This window comes from Coptis chinensis, chromosome 3 (genome assembly GCF_015680905.1).
Source record: "Coptis chinensis isolate HL-2020 chromosome 3, ASM1568090v1, whole genome shotgun sequence".
NCBI lineage: Eukaryota > Viridiplantae > Streptophyta > Magnoliopsida > Ranunculales > Ranunculaceae > Coptis > Coptis chinensis.
The window spans coordinates 58,630,338-58,648,602 of NC_141458.1; the positions used below are offsets into that span (position 1 = coordinate 58,630,338).

At 36.9% G+C, this 18,265-nt stretch overlaps 1 protein-coding gene across 1 annotated transcript; it reads left to right on the plus strand.

Annotated features, from left to right (window-relative positions):
- The first annotated feature begins 10,423 nt into the window (after positions 1–10,423).
- Positions 10,424–10,750, plus strand: LOC147510193 (uncharacterized). The gene has a single exon (XM_086598047.1). The coding sequence runs from the start codon at positions 10,424–10,426 to the stop codon at positions 10,748–10,750; it is 327 nt and encodes a 108-aa protein (XP_086454173.1).
- Positions 10,751–18,265: the final 7,515 nt, after the last annotated feature.

Sequence of the window (18,265 nt, forward strand, 5' to 3'; positions counted from 1 at the left end):
GTGTTTCCTGAGCTTTTGAGTTTTGGATCCCTGAGTTGACTTTAACTTTGACCATTGACTTTGACTGTTGTCTTTAACCATTGACTTTTTGCTATTTTTCTCAATTGTCCCATAAGGTCCCTTTTAGGCTCCTTTTGGCTCTAGATCACGTCATTTGAGGTATTTGGTCCAGAATAGGATTGTATCCAGAAAAAGCGATAAGAACATAAGTTTTGTACATTATTGATTATTAAATTTGACATAATTAAAGCATTTCAAGAGGATAAAAACGCATATTTGCGAACTGATCAATTAGAATGAATGCAAAAAACTTGCTTGATTGATGAATACAAAATACTTGATTGATTGAATTATCTTATCTATAAGCGAGCTTGCCTTAGAAAGAATGCAAAACACTTGATAGGATGCATCTACGTGTGAGCTTGCATTACAATGAATTAAAAACATTTGATTAAATGCATCTAGATGCAAGATTACATTAAAATGAATGTAAACCACTTGATTGATTGAAGGAACGCGTATACAAGCGAGCTTGCATTAGAATGAATGCAAAACACTTGACTAAATGCATCTACGTATGAGCTTACATTAGAATGAATGCAAAACAATTGGTTAAATGCATCTACGTGTGAGCTTGCATTTGTGACATGTTGAGATTAATGGTGAGTTGGGGTTTTGAAGTTGTTTATCTTAAATCTATGTGGGAATAATGGTGATGGAGGAAACCCCTCTTTTTTTGGTTCATCTATTGTTTTTAGGATGGGTTTGGATGTTTTTAACTAGGTAATATTGTTTTGATAATGAAATCATGGAGTCCTTGTCTTGCCAAGGGTTGAGTTGAGTTATTGGTCCTTGAAGCCTTAGAGTATTTCCTGAGCTTTTGAGTTTTTGGACCCTTGAGTTGACTTTGACTGTAGACTTTGACTTTGACATTTGACTTTGACCAATGACTTTTTGGCACTTTTCCTCAGTTGCCCCATTATGGTACTTTTAGGATCCTTTTGGCTCTAGATCATGTCATTTCAGGTATTTGGTCCAGAATTAGCTTGTATCCTGAAAAGGAGATAAGAACATGAGTTTTGTACATTATTGATTATATAATTTAACATAATTGAAGCAGTACAAGAGGATAAAAATGCATATTTGGGAACTGATCAATTAGAATTAATGCAAAACACTTGATTGAATGTATCTACTTGTGAGCTTGCATTAGAATGAATGCAAAACACTTGATTGATTGAATTAATGTGTCTACATGCGATCTTGGATTAGAATGAATGCAAAACACTTGGTTAAATGCATCTACGTGTAAGCTTGCATTAGTGACATGTTGAGATTCATGGTGAGTTTGGATTCTGAAGTTGATCATCTTAAATCTATGTGGGAATAATGGTGATAAAGAAAATCCCATTTTTTTTTGGTTTGTCTATTGTTTTTGGGATGGTTTTGGATGTATAGAACTAGGTAATATTGTTTTGATAATGAAAACATGGAGTCCTTGTCTTGCCAAGGGTTGAGTTGAGTTATTTTTCCTTGAAGCCTTATAGTGTTTCTTGAGCTTTCGAGTTTTTGGACCCTTGAGTTGACTTTGACCGTTAATTTTCACTTTGACAGTTGACTTTGTTTGTTGTCTTTTCGCACTTTTTCTCAGTTTTCCTATAAGGCCCCTTTTAGGCTCATTTTGGCTCTAGATCACGTCATTTCAGGTATTTGGTAAAAAATATGCTTGTTTCCTGAAAAAGCGATAAGAACATGAGTTTTGTATATTATTGATTATATAATTTGACATAATTGAAACAGTACAAGAGGATAAAAATGCATATTTGGGAACTGATCAATTAGAATTAATGCAAAACACTTGATTGAATGTATCTACTTGTGAGCTTGTATTAGAATGAATGCAAAACACTTGACTGATTGAATTAATGTGTCTACATACGAGCTTGGATTAGAATGAATGCAAAACACTTGGTTAAATGCATCTACGTGTAAGCTTGCTTGCATTAGTGACATGTTGAGATTCGTGGTGAGTTTGGATTTTGAAGTTGTTCATCTTAAATCTATGTGGGAATAATGGTGATAGAGAAAAACCCACTTTTTTTTGGTTCGTCTATTGTTTTTGGGATGGTTTTGGATGTATAGAACTAGGTAATATTGTTTTGATAATGAAAACATGGAGTCGTTGTCTTGCCAAGGGTTGAGTTGAGTTATTTTTCCTTGAAGCCTTAGAATGTTTCTTGAGCTTTTGAGTTTTTGAACCCTTGAGTTGACTTTCACCGTTAATTTTGACTTTGATAGTTGACTTTGTCCGTTGACTTTTCGACACTTTTTCTCAGTTGTCCTATATGACCCCTTTTAGGCTAATTTTGGCTCTAGATCACGTCATTTCAGGTATTTGGTCCAGAATAGGCTTGTATCTTGAAAAAGCGATAAAAACATGAGTTTTGTATATTATTGATTATATAATTTGACATAATTGAAACAGTACAAGAGGATAAAAATGCATATTTGGGAACTGATCAATTAGAATTAATGCAAAACACTTGATTGAATGTATCTACTTATGAGCTTGCATTAGAATGAATGCAAAACACTTGATTGATTGAATGAATGCATCTACAAGCAACCTTATATTAGAATGAATGCAAAACACTTGATGGAATGCATCGACAGGAGCTTAGTTAGTTGTTAATGGTGGCCTCTAAGGGATGATTCCAAATCTTATGGGTATTTAGGTCTTTTTACAAAAAATACAAAAAAATCATGCAAAACACACAAGTTTTAGTTAGGTTAGCGAGCGCAAACCCTAGCACACCAGCTAGAGTTTGCATTGAGGGAGATGATCGGGGTACAAAATCACCGTCGAGTGAGGAATCTGAAATGGATTTCGTAAGTTCTGCCTTTCTCAAGATGTATAGAGTGGGATTCCTGGAAAGGTTCAGAAAAAGACTTGATCTTGTAGAAGCTGGAGAAGTTGTGGGACAAAGCAAGGCAAAAACAGAAGAGAAAGACATAAAAGATATTTCTCTGGACATAATGCTTCGCAGTTGTGAAGTGCTGGGAAACAAAAACGAGTCCGAGCAGCAACAAGGTTTGAAGGGAAAAGAAGCCATAGACTTGAAAGTGGGAAGCAATACTTTAGGCAACCAAGAAACGATCCAGAAACTCCAACAAGATGTAAGTATTACGAAAAGGAATAGAGAAGTCGAGGTTTCGAAGGTAGTATATATTTTTTTTATTAGTAAGCGAGGTTTTTAGAGAGGTCCTTTACCCCTTTTCATTAAAATAATGATAAAGCTTGTTACATCCTAACATATTGCTTTCCACAAGCATCTTCATAAACAATTTTCTTTACATCTTCTGAAAAGGAACTAGGAACTAACTCTATATAGCTAGTATTTGGAATATTCTTTGCTAAATCATCTGCTAATCTATTAGTTTCCCTGTATACATGAGTTATTTTAAAATGCTCAAAATGCTCTTGCAATCTTTGGATCCTTCTAATCATTATTTCTACTGCCCATGGATGCTTGTTATTCATGTTCAAGAATGAAATTACATTTGTAGAGTATGTCTATACCTCAATCTTTGTGATGCCATTTTGCACTGCCATCCCCAACCTTTGTTGTACTGCTTGTAGCTCTATCAGTGCAATGTCCTGCAGTTTCGAGTTGCCATGACTTGCACCTATAACTTCCCCCTGATCATTTCGAAGTGCAGGTGCCCATCCACCTTCAATACCTTGCAGCGTCCCATCTGTGTTAAGGTTCCATATCTCTCTGTCTGCTCACACCCATCTATAGTACTCATGTTTCCTCTGTTTCGCGCCAACATCAATATTCCATTTATCCATAAATTTCTGAGCATGCGGTCCTTCCTCCAATTGAATGTTCATTCCCAGTAGCTTCATTTGAACATCTCCCAACACTTCATCAACCACCTGGCGTGCATCTGTGTGTTTGTTTTGAAAGATGCAATTATTCCTTGTCCTCCATATCCAATACATAAAAGCATTCCACACTAACCTGTTTCCATCTTGCTCACAACCTTTACTCACCTTGCCATGTTTGATCGATTGTGCAATGGTACCCCATTCTCTGAAGAAGATTTCTCCATACTCTGTTCGCAAGTTGACATTGGTGAAAAGATGCTCTTCTGTCTCTATTCCTTGCAAACATAATACACATGAATTAGTTTGTACTGTCTTCCATTCTTTCAGTTTTTGTAGAGTCTTGAGTCCTCCCCTCATTGCCATCCAGCTGATGAAGGAGTGACGCGGTATTCTATTTTGGAACCAGACTAGCTATCTCCATTGAACTATTTGTTTAATACTTCTCAAACTCTCATACGTGTCTTTCATATAGTAATCCCCATGAACCGAGGATGTCCATACAATTTTATTTGCCTTTCCCATGATCTCCACCTATTTAATCTCCCTCAGAAATTCAGTGAAATGAAATTGTATATGTAGTGGGATATACCAGTTGCCTTCCTGAATAAAATCGGATACCTTGTTGTTCACGTGGCATGTGCTGTCATATAATAAAGCTTGAGGAAACTTTGTTCTCAGTATCCCAGTAGCGCACCATGGTTCATTCCAGAAGCTGGTCTCATGCCCATTGTCAATTTGATGAATAACAATGTCTGTGGCCTCCTTTCTACACTTTAATATATTCCTCCAACTCCACGAGCATTCTTGCGGAGTCTTTAGTAACAAGAAGCTCCTCTCTTTGATCAAGTTCTTGTATACCCACTTCACCCATAAGTTCTCTGCCCTTGTGACAATCTTCCACATATGTTTCATAGTGGCTGCTTGATTAACTGTGGCTAGGTTTCGAATGCCCAATCCTCCTTCTTTATAAGGATAACACATGTCATCCCATCCAATCAGTGCATGGGACTGAGCACAATCTGGCCCTATCCATAGGAAATTCCTACACAATCTATTAATGTCATCATATGTCTTCTGTGGTATAGTGATTTAGAACAGTCTTGATTAATTGTAACCTTCCTGCATATGAAAGTAACTTCCCCTTCCAGCTTTGAATTCTCTTTGTGACTTTGAGTAGCAAAGGGCCACAATCAACCAATCTTAGCCTTGTAGTGATTAAAGGTAAACCTAAGTATTTCACAAGCAGCACTCCTCTTTCAAACTGTAGTTTTTGTGACGGACTTGGGCTATGTGTTCTGGGCGAACATGGGAAGCCCAAGCCCGTCAGGAGGCCCAACCATAATTTCTCCTCATGGTCCCTGTTGTAGCCTATAAATAGAAACCCTTCTCTCTTGGCCATTTTTTGTTATTCACTGGATTGAAAAGAGAGGCAAGGAAATATAGATCCAAATCGGTTTTAGCTTTGTGAGAAAGAAAGGGGTTGGTAGATCGTTGCCCACACAACGTCCAATCTATTGAAATGAATACAACAGAAGATCAAGAGGTTGATTTCAGATTTCATAGCTATTGGATTCTCAGAGATATTAAGAAGCTGACTCAAAGGTATGTTTTCTATCCAAAATCGTGAACACCATTAATTTCGCTGCGCATGGTTTTCACGGTTTGTAGAAATTTGCATTATGAAATAACGGTTCCTACAATTGTTCCTCTCTAAACCCCGCATACCTTCTCCCTCTGAATTGTTCAAAGCATCATTGCTTTTTACTTTACGTCTGTGTTTTCTCCCTGTCGATTCCCATCCATGCTCATATGTTACTTGCAATACTTCTTGAACTTTTGACACTTCTAGAGTTATGTGTTCTTTCTTATTTTCTGCAATAGCTTCTTTCTTCCTCTGTTTAGTCTCTCCTTTTGAGTTTTTGGTCATGCCATTCACATTTGTTTCTTTTTTCAGCCACACTGATTTCCTCCTATCTCTGTCTTATGCTTCTCTGTAATAGGTTGTTTCGGGCAAGTCTGCTTTGTGTGTCCAAAAACATTGCACATCTGACAACAAGGTGGCTTCCAATTGTATTTGAAATCCAACTTGTATGCCTTTCTCTGGTCTAGAACCACTGGAATGCTTTTTGGGTATGGGCAATCAGCATCAATCTCTATACACACTTTTGTGTATGATGTTCTGGCCATGCTTTCTGTTAGGCGGTCTGTGAACATGGGCACTCCAACAGTACTTCCCACTTGGCTGAAGCCATCTTTGTTCCACATTTCCATGGGTAGTCCCATAACCACAACCCATATAGGAATCATTCTCAACTCTCGCGTTTCTGCCTCGACAAAGAGTCTCCACGGCCTAACAACAAACATCTTACTTGCGATATGAAAAGAACCAATGTCTAATGCAGTTTTTCGATCATCATCCTTCTCAAACTGAAAAGTAAACATAGTATCACCATAAGGTTTCATGATGAAACTCTTCAATCGCCATGTCCTACTAACTATCTCCTTAACATAGTTGTTGTTCATCCTTTTCCCCACAAAAGAACCCACTACCAGATTTTTGAATTTCTTGTTAAATCCAGAAAATTGCGAACTTTGTACATGAATGATCGGTTTGCCATTGACAATGGTAGGCGGTACATATCTCAATTCTTCTTTACTTGCTGCCGTCTTCCCAATCACTTCTGCCCAAGTGCTCTTTGTTTTTGTGTCACCATTGTTATGTTTCTGATTCTTGTTTTTAGCAACAGCAGCCTCAAGTATTACTTTTGTACCATTTGCATCTTGCTTGGCCTTAAAGTTCCCTCCTTGCTCAAGTCGTGCTACTCTTTCTATTTCTCCCAAATCCTTAGCCTCATATCCTCCTGAACTTCCCAAGTTGCTTGAGGAAGAAGCAGCTTCCACTCCTGATACCCTCGTTGCTTTGAAATACTGTTCAACATCATTCTGGAGTTTCACGAGGGTTTCATTGGTGTACAGCGTTGCTATATCTGGTGACTTACTTTCCTTGCCTTCCTCTTCATGGATCTTCAAAGCAATATCCATAACAAAGTCATCCATCTTGCGTGCTTCTATATTGTCAGATCCAAAATTTCCAAGGTTTAATCTTTTCCTGAACCTTTCCAAAGAACTCACTCCATACCTTTTCTTTAGCACAGATGTCATGAACTCCTTCCTCTTCATGGATCTTCAAAGCAATATCCATAACAAAGTCATCCATCTTGCGTGCTTCTATATTGTCAGATCCAAAATTTCCAAGGTTTAATCTTTTCCTGAACCTCTCCAAAGAACTCACTCCATACCTTTTCTTTAGCACAGATGTCATGAACTCCATATCTGCTTCCTCACTCAATGGTGTTTCATGTTCAGAATCATCTCCTTCCTTAAGAAACCTAGCTGGTGTGTTAGGGTTTGCAGCCTCTAAACTACCTAAATCGTGTGGTTTTTGCATGATTTTTGTGTTTTTTGTGTAAAATGACCTAAATACCCCTAAGTTTAAAAATCACCCCTTTGAAGTCCCCATTAACAACTAAACAAGCTTTCACTCTATCAAGGTAGTATCTCTTCCATGACCACCAGAAATATAGGATCTCAAAAAGAAATGCAACAAGAGAGGGTTGTAGATCGTGTTCAAGTTGATGGGCTTGATAACAGTAAGAGGGATATGAATAACGGAGTTCAAATCCATGACAATGGAAACGTGAAAACCAAAAGCTCTTGGGCAGTGGTGATTTGAAAGGGCTCTGATGGGAGAGAAGAACTCAGCTATATTCCACCAACTCTTGTCAATGGTAAACCAGTGATCCATGTATAGAGTTCTCAATTCAATGAATTCAATAAAAAGTTTGAGAATCTGGTGGTAGGATCGTTTGTAGGGAAAAGGATGAACTACTCCTATGTTAAGGAGATAGTTACTAGAACATGGAGAGTGAAGAACTTTGTTATGAAACCTTATGCAGAAACAATGCTCATTTTTCAGTTTGAGAAGGCTAATAATTGTAAGCAGTGTTGGATATCGGATCATTCCACATAGCAAGTAAGATGTTTGTTGTTAGGCCTTGGAAGCTCTTTGTCAAGGTAGAAATGCGAGAATTAAAAACAATACCAATATGGGTAGTGATCAAAGGGCTACCGATGGAGATGTGGAATAAGGATGGATTTTGCCAATTAGGAAGTGCTGTAGGGAGTACCTATGTTCACAGATGGACTTACTCAGAATATGACGAGATTAACTTATGCAAGGATGTGCATAGAGATCAATACAAAGTGCCAATACGCAAAGAGCATCCTAGTGGTCCTTGACCAAAGAAGAGCCTATAAGATTGATTTTGAATACAACTGGAAACCTCCAAGTTATCTCGCATGCCAAGTATTTGGACAAACTGAACAGAGCTGCCCAAAGAAGCCCAGAACAGAAGTGGGAAGGGAAACAGTTTGGCTGAAGAAGACTATAAAGAATGATAAGGTTAACAAAGGTTTGGAAAATGAGGATGGGGAAAATAAGGCAGTACATACAGAAGAGAAACAAACGGAAACCTCAGCACAGGAAGTCCATGAGATCTTAGAAGTGGCAGATGACAAAGAATGGGTAACACCAACCAAAAAACACAGCTGTAAAGCACGAAGTATTACTACTGATTCTAGCTCAAAGGGGGAAGAAGTGAAGGGTCTCGAGACTAACAAGGGGCAGTTTCAACAAGAGATACAAATAAGTGATACAGAGAGAGAAGAAGAAGTTCAAAAAAGGATTCAGAGGTTGAAACAAGGGGATAATATGTTTAAAATTCTTTGTACAAGTCAGAAGAGGATAAAGATGGTAAAAGTACCGCAGATAGCAGTGAGAAAAGAGGATCATAAAATAGCAGTGGAGAGGTTAGTGGCAGCAAAGAAAGGACTACACTAAGTCATTTTTCTCGAAATCTAGATTTTTAAATGATAAACCTCGCATGTTGGAATGTGAGTGGTTTTAACAAAGCCTTCAAGCAAGTGGAAATTCGAGAAATGACGAGAAAGTTTGATATAAGTTTGATGAAACAAGAGTGAAGAATAAAATCAAGACAAAGTATTTAATAAAGCATTTACAGAATGGCATATGGAGGGTAATGAGAATGGAGCTGAAATGGGAAACATATGGTTATTCTAGAATCCAAGAGTATGTAAGGCTACGCTATTACAAAAAAATGAGCAACATATAACGATGGAAGTGGCCACAATATCGGGAGAGGAGTTTATAGCCACAGTGGTGTATGGTAGTAATGACATGGGGATAAGAAGGCAGCCATGGAGGAGCATTCTAGACCTTTCTTGCACTATTCAGAAACCATGGATTATATTGGGGGATTTTAATTCGATATTAAATACCCAAGAGAAGATAGGAGGAACAGAGGTGAGACCGTATCATTATGCAGATCTTCTAGATTGTGTTACTGCTGCAGGATTGGTGGATATAAAAAGCAAAGGGAATTTTTTAATTTGGAGTAATAAGCAAGAGGTGAGGGCTAGTTGTAAATTGGATCGAGTGATGGCCAATGCAGAATGGGTAGGAGCTTATGAGGATCATGAGGCTGATTTTAGGAACCCAGGAGTAGTTTCTGATCACTCAGCCATGATAGTAACATCAATAGCTCAGAGAAATCAGCAACGCAAAGCCTTTAAGTTCCTTAATTTCTGGTATACTGATAGGGGATTCATGGATGTAGTAGGGGATACATGGAAGAGTGCAGTTGTTGATAATCCTATGTTTGTTTTCATGAAGAAGCTAAGGTTAACAAAGGTTGCACTAATACAGTGGAATAGAGAACGAGTTGGGAATGCTATAAATAGAGTCAGCGAAACAAAAAATTCAATGGATCAAGTACAAACGCAATTGCAAGCACTACCCATCGATCAATCTCTGATTAGAAAAGAAAGGGAAGCAATTACATCGCATGTTCAAGCTATTAACTCTGAGGAGGATATGTTTCAACAAAAATCGAGGGATCAGGTGATAGTAGTGGGAGATAATAATACCAAATATTTTTTCAAGTCTATGCAAGCACGAATGGTGGTAAACAAGATAACGTGCTTGAAAGATGCTGCTGGAAATGTTATACAAGACTCTAAAGCTATTGGAGATGAGTGTGTGGCTTTCTATGAAGCTCTTTACAGCCCTAGCAACATGTCGCCAGTGGATTTCTCTGTGTTTCAAGATATGGAGCCTCGGCAACAGCTTGACATGATAGAATGGGATAGATTACAGTAGGAAGTGACAAGAGATGAAATCATAGAGGCCCTCACAGACATTGATAATGATAAATCTCTGGGAGTGATGGTTTCTCTTCTTTCTTTTACAAGTGCACTTGGAAAATTATTGACGAAGACTTTATAAGAGCAGCAAAAAATTTCTTCCAGTCTAATCAGATGCTAAAGGAGGTAAATTCGACATGTATTACTCGTATCCTTAAAGTACTTATACCTATGTCCTTAGGGGATTACAGACCTATTGCATGTTGTGGAGTGATGTACAAATGCATAACCAAGGTCATGACGAAAATAATGAAAGATTTCATGCTGAAAGTGGCTAACTCTAACCAATTAGCTTTCATATCTGGAAGGAGTATACAAGATAATATTCTGCTATCACATGAGATTATGCATAATTATCACAGGGACCATCACCCACCTAGATGTGCTGTTAAAATAGACTTGAAAAAGACTTATGATTCATTGAGGTGGGAAGTAGTGGAATTTGCAATGCAAAGAGTGGGTATACCAGCCAGGTTCATTACATGGGTTAAAGTTTGTGTGGAGACAACTTCTTATTCGATTATGATTAATGGATCTTCTTATAATTACTTCAGAGGTAAAATGGGGATAAGATAGGGTGATCCAATCTCACCTTATCTTTTTGTTATGGTTACACCACAAGTGCGAAGACCCTCTTATTACCCACTTGTCCTTCGCTGATGATTTAATGGCATTTACGTATGGGGATATACAAAGTGCTAATACTCTCAAGCAGACTCTGGAAACTTTCAAAATAGTGGCAGGGCTAGAGGTAAACCTACAGAAGAGTAATATATTCTTTGCAAGAGTGGATGATATCACAAGTACAGAGATTGAGCAAGTTTTGCAGTTTGAAAGAGGAGAGCTACCAGTGAGATATCTGGGTTTACCCTTGATTACTACAAGGTTAAGATCTGTTAATTGTATCCCTTTGGTGCAAAAGGTGGCTAAAAGAATTCAAAGCTGGAAGGGAAAGCTACTGTCTTCATGCAGGAAGGTTACAGTTAATCAAAGTTGTGTTAAACAACCTAAATGTTTACTGGCTAGCTTCTTTTAATATTCCTCAGAAAACTTTTGAGGACATCAATAGATTATGCCATAATATCTTATGGATAGGGCCATATTGTACATAGCCACATGCCTTAATTGGGTAGGAAACTGCATGTTTCCATTATGAAGAAAGAGGACTAGGGATTAGGGACTTGGCAAAGGTTAATCAAGCGGCTACAATGAAGCACATCTGGAAGATTGTAACAAAGGTAGGGAACTTATGGGTTACATGGATATACAGGAACAAGATAAAAGATAAGAGTTTTTGGGTGCTAAAGATTCCACAAGACTGTTCATGGAGTTGATGAAACATTCTTAAAGCCAAAGAAGAGGCAGCTGAGATTGTCACACACCAAATTGGTGAAAGGAGGAAAACAAGTTTCTGGAATGAGCCCTGGTACTCTACTGGGATTTTAAGGTCGAAATTTCCACAAGCTTTATTATATGATAGTACATGTCATGTGCAGAACATGGTAGCTAACTATATAGAAGCAGGGAGATGGAGTTTTCCACAACATATTAAGATTCACTTCAATGATTTTCTTCAGGACATTGAGGAGGTAGAAATTATGGGGCAAGAAGATAAGATAGTCTAGACTTCTTCGATCCATGGAGAGTATATTATGAAAGAGACGTATGAAAGCTTGAGAGCTATATGCCAAAAAGTTCAGTGGGCCAAAATAGTTTGGTTTTCAAACAGAATACCCCGCCATTCTTTTATTAGCTGGATGGCTTTAAGTGGTAGGCTGAAGACTATGAAGAAACTAAAAGAATGGAAGAAGGTTCAAGCTGATACGTGTGTGCTATGTTGGCAAGAGACTGAAACAGAACATCATCTTTTTTTCAAATGCAATTTCGCTAGCACAGTATGAAAGTTAATTCTGTAGAGAATTGGTTTTAATAGAGGTGGAATGACATGGGAAGGAGAGGTGGAATGGGTTGTATTAGTGACAAAAGGGAAAGGTTGTATTCAAGATGGGTTTCGTATTGTCTGGAATGCATTCATGTATATGATTTGGAAAGCGAGAAATGATCGAATCTTTCACAACAAAAATGCAGATGCACATCAGCTGCTTGAGATCGTGATCAGAGACACAAGAACCAAGCTTATGGGAATGAACATTACAATGCCACAAGGCCCTGAAGATCAGCAGTTCATAGATAAGTGGAATATTGATGTTGGTATCAAAAAGGATAAAAGAGAGTACTACAAATGGGTGCAAGTAGAAATGGTGATATATAACATGAACACAGATGGGACTCTACAAGGTTCAGATGGGGGATGGGTAGCTGTAATACACAATAGAAATGGTGAAGTGATAGCAGCAAATCAAGGCAGATCACAATTGAAGAGCATTTCAATGAATGAACTACAGGCAATCGAGCAAGGTATTCAAATGGCAGTAAGGCATGGCTGATAGGGTTATATACTAAAAGCATTACTTTTGTAATAACTCTAATTCTTTATATTTTGAATGAGAATCATATGGGCAAATGTTATGCATATTATATATGTTATTAGTTATATGCATGTGTCTAATACTTTATATTGTAGATGATATGGTGTGTGGTGACACATAGAAGATCATATCATCAGTACCTTATAAAGTATAAGTAAACATTTACAACCTAGATGGATTTGGACAAACCATTGGTATGGTTGTAGTATAATCTGGTATTAGTCTATCTTGACTATAAGATTACACTAGTACACTTTGTGTGTATTGAACAGGACCAAGTGAGGTTGTTTATCTTTATACTGACTATATAAGAGAACAAATGCCTCTGTTATTATGGATGCTTGTCCTCTTCATCCGGATATAATAATGGGCACTTACGTGCATTGTTCATTGCTTTAAATCATCAATGAGTGAGATTCATTTGTGAATCAACAAACTCGATGGATTGGGTAATGACATTGTATGTAAGGTGTGTTGTTGATTATAAAAGGAATTCGTGTCCCGCAAGAAGTCGGGCTGATGATGTCCCCTTGAGGAGCTCATAAGGATTGTCATGTAAACCCTACAGGTGGATTTGATCCGACATGACAATGAGGTTGAGTGGTACTAATCAAGGACATAAGAAGTTGATTAATGTAGTTGTCAGTAACTTGACTTAATCAACGGGCATTCGATATCTTAAACATGGGGAGATCAACGAGCATATAATATGGAGCCCATAAACGCTGGCACGTAATTTGGGATTAGGGTGATAGTGCAACAATGGCCTTTAGTGGAATAAGCCATTTGTTGACGGACTTGGGCTATGTGTTCTGGGCGAACATGGGAACCCAAGCCCGTCAGGAGGCCCAACCCTAATTTCTCCTCATGGTCCCTGTTGTAGCCTATATAAAGAAAACCTCTTTCTCTGGCCATTTTTCTACACAAGAAAAATCAAGGTTTTGCTCAAGAAAAATAGATCCAAAATCGGTTCCATTTTTTAGAGTGATAGAGGCTAAGTGAGAAAGGAGAGGTTGGTAGATCATTGCCCACACAACGTCCAATCTAAAGATAGGAATATAACAGAAGATCAAGAAGTTGATTCGGATTCATAGCTATTAGATTCTCAGAGTTATCTTAGCCGATCTATAGGTATGTTTTCCATCCAAAATCATGAGAACCCATTAATTTCGATGCGCATGGTTTTCACGGTTTGTAGAAATTTATATTCTGAAATAACGGTTCCTACAATGGCATCAATAAACTCGAGGTATAGACATATTTGACCAATATGATACCATTCTTGAACATAAAAGCAAAGCATCCATGGGAGTCAGAGAAACTAATCAGAAGTATACAAGCTATGAAGGAAGAGTTGGAGCACTTTTATATAATCCATGTATTAGGGGAAACAAATAGGCTAGCTGATGCTTTGGCACATAACATCCCGACTAGTAGATACATAGAATTAGTCCCTAGTTCTTTTTCCGAGGATGTAAAGAAAATTATTTTTGAAGATACTAGTGCAAAGCACTATGTAAGGATGTAACAAGCTATTATTTTATTTTATGAAAAGGGGTAGGGGATCTCTCTAAAAACCTCGCTTACTGATAAAAAAAAATGAATCGACATGTGAGCTTGTATTATAATGAATTCAAAACATGGAGTCCTTGTCTTGCAAAGGGTTGAGTCTTTGGTTCTTGAAGCCTTACATTGCTTCCTGAACTTTTGAGTTTTTGGACCCTTGAGTTGACTTTGACTGTTGACTTTGATCGTTGACTTTTTGGCACTTTTTTTCAGTTGTCCCATAAGGCCCCTTTTAGGCTCCTTTTGGCTCAAGATCACGTCGTTTCAGGTATTTGGTCCAGAATAGGCTTGTATCCTGAAAAAGCGGTAAGAACATGAGTTTTGTACATTATTGATTATATAATTTGACATAATTGAAACAGTACAAGAGGATAAAAATGCATATTTGTGAACTAATAAATTAGAATGAATGCAAAACATTTGATTGAAAGCATCTACGTGTTGTATTTGAATGAATGCAAAACATAGAGTCATTGTTTTGCAAAGGGTTGAGTCTTTGGTCCTTGAAGCCTCAGAGTGTTTCCTGAACATTTGAGTTTTTGAACCATTGAGTTTTCTTTGACCGTTGACTTTTACTTTGACCATTGACCATGACTTTGAGTGTTCACTTTGACTGGTTACTATTCAGCACTTTTTCTCAGTTCTCCCATAAGGTCCTTTTTAGGTTCCTTTTGGCTCTAGATCACATCATTTAAGGTATTTTGTCCAGAATAGGCTTATATCCTGAGAAAGCGATAAGAACATGAGTTTTGTATATTATTGATTATATAATTTGACATAATTAAAACATTACAAGAGGATAAAAATGCATATTTGGGAACTGATCAATTAGAATAAGCAAAACACTTGATTAATTAAATGTATGCAACACACTTGATTGAATGTATCTACTTGTGAGTTTACATTAGAATGAATGCAAAACTCTTGATTGATTGAATGAACTCATCTACAAGCGAGCTTACATTAAAATGAATGCAAAACACTTGATTGAATACATCTACGTGTGAGCATGCATTAGTATTAATGCAAAACATGGAGTCCTTGTCTTGCAAAGGGTTGAGTTTAGTCCTGGGTCTTTGAAGCCTTGGAGTGTTTCCTGAGCTTTTGAGTCTTTGAAGCCTTGGGGTGTCGTTCAAAAACAATGTATCTAAAGTGTCGTTCAAAAACAATGTGTCTATAGGTCTGGGGCTCGAACCCCGCCAGCATCAAAAAGTTACTGATCTCAATTAAAATAGGCTTACCAATAAAAAAAAAAAAAAAATTGACTTTGACTGTTGTCTTTAACCATTGACTTTTCAACACTTTTTCTCAGTTGTCCCATAAGGTCCCTTTTAGGCTATTTTTGGCCCTAGATCACGTCATTTGAGGTATTCGGTCCAGAATAGGCTTGTATCCTGAAAAAGTGATAAGAACATGAATTTTGTACATTATTGATTATATAATTTGACATAATTGAAACATTATAAGAGGATAAAAACACATATTTCAGAACTGATCAATCAGAATGAATGCAAAAAATTTGATTGAATGAATGAATGCAAAATACTTGATTGATTGAATTAATTTTTCTACAAGCAAGCTTGCATTAGAATGAATGCAAACCACTTGATAGAATGCATCTACGTGTGAGCTTGCAATATAATGAATTAAAAACACTTCATTGAATGCTTCTACGTGCGAGATTGCTTTAGAATAAATGTAAACCACTTGATTGATTGAAGGAACGCGTCTACAAGCGAGCTTTCTTTAGAATGAATGCAAAATACTTGACTAAATGCATCTATGTATGAGCTTGCATTAGAATGAATATAGAACACCTTATTGATTGAATGAATGTAAAACACTTGGTTAAATACATCTACGTGTGAGCTTGCATTAGTGACATGTTGAGATTCATGTTGAGTTGGGGTTTTAAAGTTGTTCATCTTAAATCTGTGGGAATAATGGTGATGGAGAAAACCCCACTTTTGTTGGTTCGTCAATTATTTTTGGTATGGTTTTGGATGTATAGAACTAGGTAATATTGTTTTGATAATGAAAACATGGAGTCCTTGTCTTGCAAAGGGTTGAGTTAAGTCATTGGTCCTTGAAGCCTTAGAGTGTTTCCTGAGATTTTGAGTTTTTGGGCCCTTGAGTTGACTTTGACCGTAGATTTTAACTTTGACAATTAACTTTGATTGTTGACTTTTCTGCACTTTTTCTCAGTTGTCCCATAAGGCCCCTTTTAGGCTCCTTTTGGCTCTATATCACGTCATTTCAGGTATTTGGTCCAGAATAGGGTTGTATTCTGAAAATGTGATAAGAACATGAGTTTTGTACATTATTGATTATATAATTTGACATAATTGAAATAATACAAGAGGATAAAAATGTATATTTGCGAACTGATAAATTAGATTGAATGTAAAACATTTGATTGAATGTATCTACTTGTGAGCTTGCATTTGAATGAATGCAAAATACTTGATTGATTGAATTAACGCATCTACAAGCGAGCTTGCACTAGAATTAATGCAAAACACTTGATTAAATGGATCGATGTGTGAGCTTGTATTAGAATTAATGCAAAATGTGGAGTTCTTGTCTTGCAAAAGGTTGAGTCCTTGGATCTAGAAGCCTTGGAGTGTTTCCTGAAATTTTGAGATTTTAGACCCTTGAGTTAATTTTGACTGTTGACTTTGACTTTAGATTTTAACTTTGACTATTGACTTTTTGGCACTTTTTCTCAGTTGTCCCATAAGGCCCCTTTTAGGCTCCTTTTGGCTCCAGATCACGTCATTCTAGGTATTTGGTTCAAAATAGGCTTGTATCCTGAAAAAGCGATATGAACATGAGTTTTGTACATTATTTTTTATATAATTTGACATAATTGAATCAATACAAAAGGATAAAAATGCATATTTGGGAACTGATCAATTTGAAAAAATGCAAAACACTTGATTGAATGTATCTACTTGTGAGCTTGCATTAGAATTTGAAATATTCTTTCATTCCGCAGTTTCCCGCTCCTGATGTTTACACATCTAGTTAAATATAGTTGTTTCCCATTTCTTTTATGAGAAAGTGAGAATGTAACTACTATGATTTATTTTTATTATTACTAAAAGGTGTAGGGGATCTCTATAAAAACCTCGCTTGCTGATAAAAAAAAAACTTGCAATAGAATGAATCCAAAACAGTTGATTGATTGAATTAACGCATCTACAAGCGAGCTTGCATTAGAATGAATGCAAAACACTTGATTGAATGGATCGACGTGTGAGCTTGCATTAGAATGAATTAAAAACACTAGATTAAATCCATCTACGTGCGAGATTGCATTAAAATGAACGCAAACCATTTGATTGATTGAAGGAATGTGTCTACAAGCGAGCTTGCATTAGAATGAATGCAAAACACTTGATTGAATGCATCTATGTGTGAGCTTGTATTTGAATGAATGCAAAACATAGAGTCCTTGTCTTGCAAAGGGTTGAGTCCTTGGTCCTTGAAGCCTCGGAGTGTTTCCTAAACTTTTGAGTTTTTGAACCTTTGAGTTTTCTTTGACTGTTGAGTTTGAATTTGACCGTTGGCCTTGACTTTGATTGGTTACTTTTCAACACTTTTTCTCAGTTGCCCCATACAGTTCCTTTTTGGTTCCTTTTGGCTCTAGATAACGTCATTTGAGGTATTTTGTCCAGAATAGGCTTATATCTTGAAAAAGCGATAAGAACATGAGTTTTGTACATTATTGATTATATAATTTGACATAATTGAAACATTAGAAGAGGATAAAAACATATATTTGGGAACTGATCAATTTGAATGAATGCAAAACACTTGATTAATTAAATGTATGCAACATACTTAATTGAATGCATCTACTTGTGAGCTTACATTAGAATGAATGCAAAATACTTGATTGATTAAATTAACGCATCTACAAGCGAGCTTGCATTAAAATGAATGTAAAACACTTGATTGAATACATCTATGTACGTGTGACCTTGCATTAGTATGAATGCAAAACATGGAGTCCTTGTCTTGCAAAGGGTTG